At 40.5% G+C, this 14046-nt stretch overlaps 1 protein-coding gene across 8 annotated transcripts in view; it reads left to right on the forward strand.

Annotated features, from left to right (window-relative positions):
* Positions 1-8061, forward strand: part of zgc:113176 — an 82549-nt gene extending 74488 nt beyond the window's left edge. For 7 of the 8 annotated variants that reach the window (XM_073927301.1, XM_073927300.1, XM_073927303.1 and 4 more), the window contains 7 exons: positions 902-1055; positions 1368-1454; positions 1679-1849; positions 4671-4733; positions 5490-5555; positions 5691-5762; positions 6106-8061. In XM_073927301.1, the coding sequence (XP_073783402.1) occupies positions 902-1055; positions 1368-1454; positions 1679-1849; positions 4671-4733; positions 5490-5555; positions 5691-5762; positions 6106-6278 (786 nt within the window). In that variant the 3' untranslated portion in view covers positions 6279-8061. The remainder of the gene's footprint in view (positions 1-901; positions 1056-1367; positions 1455-1678; positions 1850-4670; positions 4734-5489; positions 5556-5690; positions 5763-6105) is intronic. The other variant, XR_011006891.2, reaches the window with a different exon arrangement.
* Positions 8062-14046: the final 5985 nt, after the last annotated feature.

A 14046-nucleotide genomic window follows, 5' to 3' on the forward strand; every position in this document is an offset into this window, starting at 1 on the left:
TGAGATTGAGGTCTCATGTCTGCATCAATCTGAACAGTGTGCTGACAACACCGCTATTCAGTACGCGCGCGACAACACAGCTGATAAGAACTCGCCCGACAACACCGCTATTCAGTATGCGCGCAACAAGACAGCTGATAAGAACCTGCGCGACAACACCGCTATTCAGTATGCGCGCGACAAGACAGCTGATAAGAACCTGTGCGACAACACCGCTATTCAGTACGCGCGCGACAACACAGCTGATAAGAACTCGCGCGACAACACAGCTGATAAGAACTCGCGCGACAACACAGCTGATAAGAACTCGCGCGAAAACACCGCTATTCAGTACGCGCGCGACAACACAGCTGATAAGAACTCGCGCGACAACACAGCTGATAAGAACTCGCGCGACAACACAGCTGATAAGAACTCGCGCGAAAACACCGCTATTCAGTACGCGCGCGACAACACAGCTGATAAGAACTCGCGCGACAACACCGCTATTCAGTACGCGCGCGCGACAACACAGCTGATAAGAACTCGCGCGACAACACCACTATTCAGTACGCGCGCGGCGACAACACCCGCTTTAGGGTTTTCCAGCTCTTTTTCATCCCTGCTTATAGCAGCACACTCCATTTCCGCATTACTGGATCTGTAGCGACAACAGACCGCAAGGGATGATGGTCAAGCATGGGCTGATGGGAATTGTAGTTTTCGCTACCTCCCGTTCGCTTCATTCGCATGAGCAAATTTTCTCAGAAGACCTATAGTTTTACAGAGTCATGCGACTACGGTAATATCGAAAAAAATTTATATTGCGGTATGACGGTATTTACAATACCGTTACATCCCTAGTGTTTAATCAATGACTTCCTTTTTTTGTGGTTGTCTTATTTATCTAAATATTGTAAAGGTGTCCAAGCTTGAGGAATTGGGTGTGGAAACAGCCATTTTGTCTTTTGACCGCCAAAAATCCAGCTTGGAGGTGTATGAACTGAGCAGCAAAGGAGCCACTGATTTCCTTGACTCAACAGGCACAGTAAACAACTTTGCACCGCATTTCAAAGGTATTGTTTATGAACATCCAAAGAAAGGGACTCATAATAGCCTATAATACTGAGAGGGGTCTGGCTGCAGACTCAGTGCAGATGCAAGCTGAGCTGCATCCAATGCTTTTTAATGTGCTCACCTAACCCCACCCATAACCCTACCTCTCACAATGATGTCACTAGCTCTATTGACTGCATTGTGTCTGACACTGCATCTCTGGGTGATGCAATCTCAGCTTGCATCATAAAGGCTGCATCCAGATACTATTAATAATACTGTGAATATACATAATACAGTTTTCTGAAATGAATTGGTGTCTGTTGTTATAGCCAGCTCCTCGGCCATAACACCCAGTACCAAAGATCAAGTCAGTGTACTGGTAGGAAAAGTGCAAGATCTGTTCAACCAAAAATACAGTAAGTGTATCTTCAAATATTTTAAGACTCGTGTAAAGAAACTGTTTATCTTGATACCCTAATGTTCCTTCATAAATTCATGATATTATTATCAAATAAATAAATAAATCATTTATCTAATGTGCCCATGTGTTTGTAGCCTGTACACTGGCTGTACATCAGCTAGAGGGGAAAGTCACAATTGTCCAGCTGTGTGACTTTGTGTGTGTGCCTTTGTCTTTCAGAGGAGGCTGGGGGTACTGGAAGGCTCCCCTACCAGTCCCTGATGAATCAGGGCATGACCATAAAAGTTGCTGGACTGCCCAACAGCCTCACCCTCAGGAAGCCTTCCTTTTATGGAAGAAACCAATTGGAAGCCATTTTGAAAGCTGCTGAGGGGATTTCGTTTGAAATAAGTAAGTGACCTTACCAGTGGTTGTGTTTCTTTACTTGTGTTTTGGCAGACCATTTGTCTCTATTCAAAATGGGGAAAATAAGTTAACTAAATAATAATACAGGCCTACACGTGAGTCTTTGTATAGTGCTGGGCTATTGCATTTCTCTCTTTCCCTTCACCCCAACTGATTGAAGCGGATGGTCTATGGCAAGCCGTTTTAACATTTATTCTATAGCCGGTACTAGTATCTATTTTCTTGTTACTAGTACTTATATTTTAGATACCAGTATCTTTTCCATTAAGTACTAGTACTTATTCGTTAGATACTAGTGCTTATTCATTAGATACTAGTTCATTGTAAAATATACTAGTGCTTACTCATTAGACACTAGTTCTTTATATTAGTTACTAGTACTTATTCATTAGATACTAGTATCTATTAAATAGATACTAGTACTTATTCATTAGATACTAGTATATATTTATTAGATACTAGTATCTATTTAATTAATAATAGTACTTATTTATTAGATACTACTACTTATTAAATAGATACTAGTTCTTATTTATTAGTTACTAGTACTTATTTTATTAGTGACTAGTTACTATTATGTTGTTACTCGTAATAAATTAAAAATTTTCCCATTCATTTCTATGGGATCTCTAATTGAGATATCAACTATTTAGTTTTGACTAGTATGTATTCCAGCTGTGACTAGTGCATATTTTTATCTACTAGTAGTTAATCATTAGGTACTAGTACTTATTACTGAGATACTACTACCTAATTAATAGATACTAGTACTTACGTATTAGATACTAGTCCTTATTCATTAGGTACTAGTATCTATATAATATATACTAGTACTTATTTATTAGATACTAGTACTTATTAAATAGATACTTGTACTTATTCATTAGATACTAGTACTTATTAAATAGATACTAGTACTTATGAAATAGATAATATAACTAATTTGAAATGTTACTAGTAACTATTTTTATTTTACTAGTAAAATGTTTAATTGAACTCTACTCTTCCGTTTGTACTAGTCTTAACATAAGACGAGTAAAAAAACAGAACTGACTAGTAAAAAAGGGATTGTTACTAGTAATAGTTATAAAAGATACTAGTGTCTAATAAATAAATACTAGTACTAATAAATAACTACTGGGTGTGTTTCATAAAAATATGAAACACACCCAGTCCCCTTTTTTGAATATCAGTTTTACTAATCAGTAATGGCCATGATAAAAGTATAACATACAATAAGTTTATACAATATATTAAATAAAGGCAAGCAATCAGTCAAATGTCCAAAATCAGTGTACGAGATCTTTGCAATCAGCCAGAGGAGATCTTTTCAGAAATGCTAGGTGAAATGCCAGTGTGGCGGTGGATCATTTTCGTTCTAAAACACATTTTAAAACGTATTTGTGTGAATGGGGCCTCAGTTTCGTCATTATAATGCAACAAGATTTTTAAAAAGGCACCTCTCCAGGGGCCTCATGTACTAAGACTTGCGTGGACATCATGCTAAAACATTGCGTACGCACAAAGCTGTAAATGTGCGTACACAGAAAAAAATTCAGATGTATGAAACACTGCGTACGCCGAATCTCAAGCATATTCTTTTGTACATCCGAATGAACGTAAAACTGACCGCAACATGCACGAGCACAAAACCCCTCCCTGCCTCCTCCCCCGTATGAATATGCAAATTACTCTACTTTGGCAAAACCCAACGAATGTGAATTGGAGGTGCTGCTTTCGGAGGTAGACCGGAGAAAAGCGCTGTTATTTGCAAATTTGTCCGGAATTAACAACAAAAGAAAAAAATAGAGTGGGAGAGTTTAGCTGATGCGGTTAACACAGTTGAGTCTGAACATCGCACTGTGGAGTTAAAAGAGAAATAGTATGATTTATAGGTGTAAAATGTTGCAGTACCCTTAACAGTCTCAGTGGCGCAGCTCGTAAGACACAAGAAAACATGTTTTGACACGTTCGAGCATGAACTCGGTTCGAATCCAGCGTCTGATGAATTCATTCTTCTTTTTTCCCCACTACATATCAGATTTTGCCAACTATTTATCACGAGAAAGACAAGTAGGAATCATTAATAAGTTTGTGCATCATATTTTATTTGCACATTTATTGAATGGAAATGTTTCTGATTCACGTATGCAAATTCATCTTCAGATAGTGTCTTTATAGCAATGTGCGTGCAGTAGATCGCTCAGATTACATTGGGAAAACAGGCGACCGCTGCAAATTGCGCTTTAATATTTAGCTGGTCAACTGTATGGTATGGAAACCTTATATGCCTGCTGAACCCGTCTCATACAGCTGCCATTGCAAGACTCAGACACTTTGTAGAGAGGAATTTAACACAACTGCCTCTAGGAGTCGCCAATGGAAATAAAACAGACACGCACAAAAAATGTGCGTACGCCAGTAATAAAGCTGCCATGGAGCTGCGCACATTCCCACGTTCAGTTCATTGTTAGTAAATCCAAACGTGAGCGATTCTGAGCGTGAAACCTGGCGTACGCAAAGTTTTTGTGCGTACGCAGCGTTGATACATGAGGCCCCAGATTATCCTATAGCTGTTTAGCTGAATGTGACTAGTGACTGTGGCCCATGACAATGGATAGTTTTTATCTTTTTTTATGCTCTTCACACCACTTACTAATTAAATTTTATGTATATATAATTTCTGCCAATTACATTCTTTTAATACTGATGTATGATGAATTATTTTTCTACAGTGATGCAAGAAGGCCAATTATTTGTTATGCTCATGCTACACAAGTGTTTTGTTTCTCCTAATAAATATCAGATGGAGCACAATGCAACCCCACTAACATGGCAGAGGGAACGTCAGAGCACATGGCTGCAGAAGGTAAGGTATATAAATATAGAATATTAAACTTAAGAAGCAGAGTTTACTAGATATGTAACTGTGATCACTGCACAGCACCTTTGACCACTGTACACATTATTTGAAACAGTAAAATGAAATCAAACACTTTGTGCGATGGTTTAATGTCTTGAAATCAATAGACACACAGCAGATGCCATCCAGGTGAAACCAGTGGAAGAAACATTAGAGGCCATGTGTGAACATGGTATTTCTTGTACTCATCATACGTTTTGCCAAATGCTACAATCAGTTTTTGCTGTTGTTTAAGTCTGAGATTAAATAAAACGACTGTTCTGAGAAGTCTGCCAGACATTTGACACAAAGAGAAAAGCTCACTTGTTTGGAAATTACAATTTATGAATACAATATTGATCCAGAATGGATGTTTCCCAGTGTTGGGTTGCGGCTGGAAGGGCATCCGCTGCATAAAAAATATGCTGGATAAGTTGCCGGTTCATTCCGCTGTGGCGACCACTGGTTAATAAAGGAACTAAGCTGAAAATAAAATAAAATGAATGAATGAATATTGATGCAGGTGACATTAAACAGCATATGTAAGGTTGGTATTTTACACTTTGAATTGGTTCTTGAGAATAAGATGCAAATAATGGGACTGTCTAATTTTAATCAAGGATTTACTAATTAACATTTGACAGTATACAAGCTGACAAACTGAATTGAGATTTAAAAGTCTGCATTAAGAAAGTTGTTATTGTGCTGTTTCATGTACTTTAGGTACACCGCAATTAAAAGAGGAATCCATAGAAACACCTGTAGCTATCATGATGACTGGAGATAAAGGTATCTTTCCACATTGTGGTTATTTTTTATTGAACTATTGACAGTATAAATGCTTACAAATTAAATTAGGAATGTGTAATAGAGGATTTAAAGTTTGTATTAAAAAAAGTTTGTGTTTTGTTTTATGAACTTTAGGTGCACAGCAGATGGAAGACGAATCTTCAGAAACAGCCACTACTGTAGCCATCATGATGACTGAAGATACAGGTATCTTTACACATTGTGGTTATTTTTTATTTACCAGGAAGTCCCATTGAGAAAAATGAGTTCTTCGGTTTCCTCAGATGGTTTGAGTTACCTTAACTTATTGGGGTTAACAGTACTCTGTTTGAATTATCTTCATTTATTGGGTTTTACTTTGCTCAAGTTGCTTCGTTTACTCAAACGGATCAAGTTCACAGCACTCAATAGGATTAGTTTTTGAGCCTTAACCATTTGAGGAAACAGATTGCAACAAACCATTTGAGTTACCTTAAACTTTTGGCTTCTACAGTGTGGTGATGAGTATGATTTCAACTAACTGGCTTTTTTTGTGTTTTTCCTTTGGTAGATGGAGGCATGCTGTGCTGTGTCTGCAGTGTCCACAAGAAGGAAAACGCCTCAAAGAAGTGGCGATCTTGGTCACAGTGCACAATGTGCCAGTCTTGGTCACACACTGCATGTGGTTTTGAAAAGAACTTGTGCTTTCACTGCCAGTGTGAAAACGCCATGCAAAGTTCCTAAACCACTGCATCAGTGTTAGAAAACATGCTGTTTTCTTGTTACTTGTTGTTGTTTACTGTATTGACGGCCCCAACTCATCTTTATAAAACACCTGGGGCCTCATGTATCAACGCTGCGTACGCACAAAAACCTTGCGTACACCAGGTTTCACGCTCAGAATCGCTCACGTTTGGATTTACTAACAATGAACTGAACGTGGGAATGTGCGCAGGTTCACGGCAGCTTTATTGCTGGCATACGCACATTTTTTGTGCGTGTCTGTTTTATTTCCATTGGCGACTCCTAGAGGCAGTTGTGTTAAATTGCTCTCTACAAAGTGTCTGAGTCTTGCAATGGCAGCTGTATGAGACGGGTTCAGCAGGTATATAAGGTTTCCATACCATACAGTTGACCAGCTAAATATTAAAGCGCAATTTGCAGCAGTCGCCTGTTTTCCCAATGTAATCTGAGCAATCTACCGCACGCACATTGCTATAAAGACACTATCTGAAGATGAATTTGCATGCGTGAATCAGAAACATTTCCGTTCAATAAATGTGCAAATAAAATATGATGCTTATTGATATGAACTTATTGATGATTCCAACTTGTCTTTCTCGTGATAAATAGTTGGCAAAATCTGATATGTAGCGGGGGAAAAAACAAGAAAGAGTTCATCAGACGCTGGATTCAAGCCGAGTTCATGCTCGAACGTGTCTATTCATGATCACATGCGTCTAACGAGTAGCGCCACTGAAACTGTTAAGCGTCCTGCAACATTTTACAGATATAAACCACACTATGTCTTTTTTTTTTTAATTCACTCGGTGCGATGTTCAGACCCAACTGTGTTAACCGCTTCAGCTAAACTCTCCCACTCTATTTTTTCTTTTGTTGTTAATTCCGGAGAACAAACTTGCAAATAACACCGCTTTTCTCCGGTCTACCTCCGAAAGCAGCACCTCCAATTCACATTCTGTTCAAAGTTTCTCTTTTTGCTTGCTTTTTCCGTTGGTTTTTCGTTGGGTTTTGCCATTAGCATAGTCATTAGCATATTCATACGGGGGAGGAGGCAGGGAGGGGTTTTGTGCTCGTGCATGTTGCGCTCAGTTTCACGTTCATTCAGATGTACAAAAGAATATGCGTGAGATTCGGCGTACGCAGTGTTTCATACATCTGAAATTTTTTCTGCGTACGCACATTTACAGCTTTGTGCGTACACAATGTTTTAGTAAGATTTCCACGCAAGTCTTCGTACATGAGGCCCCAGGGCTTATTTTGTGCTGGAACACACCGGATCCTGATCCGGCATCTCCTCCAATGTTCGCTGTTCAATTTAACTTGTTTCCGTGACTCCCGACCCTTTTCATTTTCGTCCGCAACAAACCCATCAATGCAACCCCCCTGGTCTTCACTTTTGTCTGCAACAACCCTACTCTATTCAACGCCCCGCCATTTTCCCCCACCCTCTTCACTTTCGTGCACCTCTACATCCTCGGGTAACATGTTGGATCCATTACCCCAATCTGTTCCAGGAGCTCTCAATTCACAAATTAAGTCCGGCAAAACACACAAAATACATATATACACATTTTTAAATGTAATTTTTTTATCTTTTTCCATTAAAATATACTTTATATGAATCTTGCTGCAAATTTATTGTAATGATTACACATGTAAGAATATAACTGTGATCTTATTCTTTTCAATCATCCTGATTTCTTTTATTTTTTGTTGTATTTTGTCGATGTGGTCCCCTTTAATCTGGGCCCTGTGTGGAGCAATAAATTTATATTGTACTGAATTAAGTCTACATGTTTTTTATATGTATTTATACAACAGTTCTGTCTGGTTCTAGAATCTGATTGGATGATAGCCGTGTAATATTCTCCAATATCAGAGCTCATACTGATTTTTGAATTCTATGAATTCAGACACTAAGCTCGCATACTGATTTTAGCGTACTGTATAGTATGGGAGTATGGCATTTTGGATGCAGCCTAGTTCAGTAAACAGAAAGAAAGAATGGGTCTTAGGGAGTGCCAATGGGTCCACGCTGTGTGTGTGCGTGTGCATATCTGTGTGCGTGAACTTTGTAACGACATTGTGAGTGACTCATCGTTGCAACTCCACAGAAAAAGCATCAAATACTCATTGGTAAAGTTCTTACTGTGGTATTTCTCACAAACGCTAAGTAAGATCTTCCTTTCTGTCTGTCTGATGTCTAAGGCAGTCGAGAGAGGAGATTAAGGCACGCTGAAAGGCACGTGGAAATGGTGGGCGCGAAGGACTAGCCTTAAAGGTGCAGTACAAAAAAAACACCACCATGTGCTAAGAGGTATAAAACAAACTTATAAAAGGTATAATAAAAAATCTGATATTTTTTTAGCTGAAATTTTACAGGCACATTCTGGAGACACAAAACACTTATATAAAATTTAGAAAAAGGGGTAACCTAGGTGCTCTTTAACATACACTCACAGGGCACTTTATTAGGTACACCTTACTAGTACCGGGTTAGACCCTTCTTGCCTTTATAACTGCCTTAATCCTTTGTGGCAGAGATTCAACGAGGTACTGGAAATATTCCTCAGAGATTTTGCTCCATATCGATGACTTAAAAAAAAAAAAAAAGAAAAATGATAAGACACCATTTGGGTAATAGATTACCCAAACTCCTTTGACTGGAGTAGTAAAAATGGTAACATAGTTCCCTGTTCACTACATGCACATCTGCTTTCTCAGAGTGACAAGAGTTCAAATGTGGCTGAAAGGCAAACAGCTTCAAACAAGTTGTTGTGATCACAGCAAATTCTAATGATGTCAGGCAGGCTTCTTGCTCCCCGTCCTTCTATGCCTCAAGAATTTGCCAGAGAGCCTCGTTCATTGACAGAGGTGGACAGATTGAAGGCCACAGAGATCCGTCAAGTCATGATCTATACTGGGCCCATTGTTTTAAAAGGATTTGTCGAAAATGGAATGCTGGCATGTTTCTACTCCTCAGCCTGGCAAAATTCTCCTACAAGAGTGATTATAGCGCCTCCCGATGGTGAATGCGGTTACACTTACGGCAGGTATTATTTGATAATTCGGTCGTTTATTTCACCGATTTGGCGACCGTCAAACGTCATGAGGGAAACGATTTGAATTTCTGCTTAGTAAAAAAACATTCAAGAGTTCACACTTAGCTGATGATTAATTATAAAAGCTTGTTTGGCATGCTGTCCCGGGAGAGAGCCCTGAGCTCATGAGATCCTCGAGCCCAGGGCTCCCTCCCGTTGCAAGGCGGGAGGGAGTTTGAGCTCAGGTAAATCTCGAGAACTCCCCTGCTGTAGCAAGTGATTGCTCTTGAAAATAACTACGTACTAGAAGCGTGTCTACGGTGCCAATTTGGATTGTTCAATTGACTTAATTGCAAGTTTTTAGGCAGTGAGTGGAAACCGGGGGAAACCCACGTGAGCACGGGGAGAAGTGCAAACTCCACAGAGAAATGTCTGCTAGTTTGGTAAAGCCAGGAACCAGAGACATTCTTGCTGTGAGGCGACAGTGCTACGCACTGGGCCACTGTGTCACCCGTCTAAGAAGGGGGAGGAAGGGGGGACTCTTTAAAACGAAGATAGCAGTGGAATGCAACCCAGGGTATTTATAGTAGTTTAGGAGTCATCTGATTGGAGCGTAGTGAATTGGATAATGCGGACCCAGCCGCTAGCAATCATAAGCACGTGATCCTCTCGAAATTTGTTTATACATAAACTTCACTAAGTGTGCCATTTGGGACGACACTACATACATATACTACCCTGTTGAGTGTGTAAGTGCATAAGTACATAGCCAGGGTTCTTGCACCATTTTAAAAGTAAAATTTAATGCTTTTTAAGACCTTTTTAAGACCTCAACAAATATAATTTAAGACCCAAAAATGTTATAATTTCTTTGGAATAGGCTACTCATTTTAATGTTCTCGTTAGATTTAAATAAATTGTGCCTCGTCACAGTATGGATATCCCACAGTACCTGTCTTTTGGGTGTCTGGTGGTGAAATGAAACTGTTATAGATGACTGTGAGTGGGCGTCTGAACTAGAGCTGTAATCAGGCTATAATAGTTAGGCCTGATAGAGCCCGAACCCGACATGTACATTTTGATTGATAACTTTTTAAAAGCTCGAATCCGTTTATAGCCCGACATTATCCAAATGTGCACACAGCTCTTTTGTCTTTTTTTCCATGAATGAGTCGTTTATATGCGTTAACATTACTCATTCATAACATAGACTACAGTACAGGCTCAAGTTAGAACATAAAAATAAAATAAGCCCTCTGTAACATCTTAACACTCTAAATAGGCCTGGGTACAAACACTTAACCTTTAAATTGGCCAACGCACCAATACAAATAGAACGCAGTAGGTAGTGCTGTCACCTCACAGCAAGAAGGTCGCTTTGTCGCTGGTGCGAGCCTCGGCTCAGTTGGCGTTTCTGTGTGGAGTTTGCATGTTCTCCCTGCGTTCGTGTGGGTTTCCTCCGGGTGCTCCGGTTTCCCCCACAGTCCAAACACATGCTGTACAGGTGAATTGGATAGGCTAAATTGTCCGTAGTGTATGAGTGTGTGTGTGTGTGTGAACAGGCCCGGATTGGCTAATCGGGAGGACCGGGAGAATTCACGGTGGGCCGGTCCGTTTTTTGGCCGCGAGGGCCGGTGTCCCTAGTTCCAGAATGCTCTCAGCAGTCACACTTTTTAAAAAATAATTTATTTATTTACTTGACCACAGCCTTCTTATTCATTATTTTACTGCAGCTCTGCTCTTTTTATCTATTTTCTCGTAGCTTCGTGAGCAGGATGCAGCCTGCAGGTTAATGATGATATAACCTTATATGTCACTATACATCATACAGCTGTTGTGGTACAGTGGTTAGTACGTTAGTTTATGACGCGGTCAACCTGGGTTCGGTCCTTGTCTAAGTATCAATTTTTTTTTTCATTTTTATTGTTAAGACATAATACTGTAAGGGTTGTTGAACATTTGAAGTTCTAAAAGAGCTGTTTTCTCAAAAAAAGACGTGATAGTGTAATTAGAAACTGAATTGGAAATAACCTTATTTTAATATAGTCAGTGGTGAACTGAGGTGGGCCGGTCTGAGGCTTGTAACTCCAGGGCTGAAAAAGAGTCCCACTCCGGCCCTGTGTGTGAATGTGTGTGTGGATGTTTTCCAGAGATGGGTTGCGGCTGGAAGGGCATCCGCTTCTTAAAAACTTGCTGGATAAGTTGGCGGTTCATTCCGCTGTGGCGACCCCGGATAAATAAAGGGACTAAGCCGACAAGAAAATGAATGAAATGAATGATAAATGATGACGGGTATTTGGCAGGAACGAAATTAAGATAAAGGCTCTGTGGGATTAGTTTTGCCACTTCTCCTGACAATAAGGCGATGGTGAAGCTAAATAATAAAGGAATAATGCCAGCATTAGCCTGTATACTCTGACTACATTATGATTTTATGGTTTTATTAATATTTAGTTATAATTTGAAATTCTCCACTCATCAAGATTAGGCTGTGTGTTTTTGTGGGGGAACATTATTTAATCCACTGTAAATGGCTTTAGTGCACTGAACACCCTTTCTCTGCTGCTTCTACTGGCCGGGATGCTTTACTGATCTGGCTAATTTAGCATGTTTTGGGTAGGATTGTTTGTTCATCTTCCAGCAGTCAGGAACATTCATTTAATTTCCCATGACAGCGGTTTCAATGCAGCGAGTGACCTCGTCACCTTCCCTGTCAGCGCGCTGGACACTGCTCCTTAGTGCTCTACCGTAATACGCAGTATATAAGCGTCCGCCGAAATACTTTGGCGACTAGAATGACTGTTCGAATTAAACTGTTGGCTGGCCTGACTGCTGACAAAATTCGCTCTTTTTGACATCTCTGTCATCATTTGTTTTGCTTTTGCAGGGATGGATTTCAATGTTGTTACAAACAATTTGATTACTTCCTCGCGCTAAATGCATCACATGACTGTTCATTTACTGCACAAGCCCGGCACGACCCTGTCTAAAAGGATATAAATAAAGTTCGAACCCAGCAAAGATCTTCAGATCTAGTCTGAACTAGTAACATTGTTAGGTTGAGCTGCAAACAATGCAAGGATTAACCTGGACCCGCTATGACTAGCTGCTGCAACGTCCCGCGGCTGCTTTCCTCCTTTCATGTGCGACTCGACGGCTTTGAGCCCCACGGTCCCTAACGAAAAGGTCTTTTTGCTGAATTTACACATTTCTTCATTGCCACGTCATTAAATGTACACTTTCCCATCTTTGAGTTTTGAACAAGTGTGCCGCAAGCCTACGTTTGAGTGAAGGTTTCGGCCGTTAGATCGCCCCCTGGGGGCTGGCTGCAGTACAAGTCATAAAGCCCGCCTCCTCCGTGTTAATGAAGGAGACTTGAGCCCAAATAAAAAAAAATATTACACTTGCAATAAAATGTCCCGAAAGATAGTTCTGGTGGATTAAGGCACTGGTTATTGTGCTGAAATAGGTGCAGATCTTCATTTTTGTAAACAGTTTGTTTTTAGCAGTAATTTAATGCTGGGCGTGTCATCGTGATTGACAGCTGTGATTGACAGTTTCTCAAAGCGCGGCGTCTGAGCTTCGGCAGGAGACTGAAGTAGACTGAAATGTTATTATTCGATTTCTGTGTTATTTTATCATGACAAAATGAGTTCAGCAGTAAACTATAGTTTCTGACATACATGATCCTGGTGGAACACTGTTTATTCGCTAAGTTCAGGGCTTTTTTCGGGCTTTATTAGTTTGCTGATACACGCCTAGCCACCCAGATAGCAAAACACAGTTCCGGCTAGATTCTCGCCTGCCGGAGACTTATCCCTTAGAGCTCAGACTGACTAATGTTACCTCTGCTGGACCTACTCCGGATGCCTGGACTCACTACCCAATTCCAGCCCGAGTCAATCGAGCCAGATGCGGCGCCGCGAGTAAGTTATGCGCTGCGGCCTGGAGCTGGCGCGATTGAATATATAAAACCCTCATATTTGTTAACGTTATTACATCCATTTGTGTTGATATGACAGCAAACGCATGCTGAGAAGTTCGGGGGGCGTAGTTGATTTTACATAAAGCGTTTGATTGGAAGCTCGACTCTGCTCATTTTCGCGGCTCCTCCTCTGGCTCCATCAGACAATCCTTCTGCGCATGTCTGGCTCCAATTTCAGCAGTCTTTTGCGACAGTTTGTGCACGTCAAGCAGGCGTTTTGCCCTCAAGGCGTTCAATGGGAAAAAGGGCTGTCGCGTCGTCCATATTTTTTACAGTCATTGGTTTTGAACCTCACATCAACAACCACGTGATGACAGTACGCAGGTGCAGACCAACGTAAGCATCTGTAGCCAACCTACCGTGATAAGCTAATAAATCACGGAGACTGTCATTTCTCTCCTGTTTCACACATACTAAATTAGTCTACTATTAGATGTTTTACTGTGGACCACTGTGCTTCCCTATCGTCATTAAGCACACTGGCTGAAAATTTAATTTCCTTTTATGGAAGGCCTTAATTTAACGGATTTTAATTTAAGACATTTTAAGACTTTTTAAGGACCCGCGGGAACCCCGATAGCGCATGAGTGCATATAGTGTATAGTGTGCCATTTGGGACGCAGCTTTTCTCAGAGTAATCTTATAAACTAGACCACGTATGGTGCGTGACAGCCTTGAAAAGACTGCGCAGTACAGCAAGCAGGCGCGCAATGAGGAAAACTAGACACAGCATCAAAAATGT

The sequence above is a fragment of the Danio rerio genome, chromosome 17 (assembly GCF_049306965.1).
Source record: "Danio rerio strain Tuebingen ecotype United States chromosome 17, GRCz12tu, whole genome shotgun sequence".
NCBI lineage: Eukaryota > Metazoa > Chordata > Actinopteri > Cypriniformes > Danionidae > Danio > Danio rerio.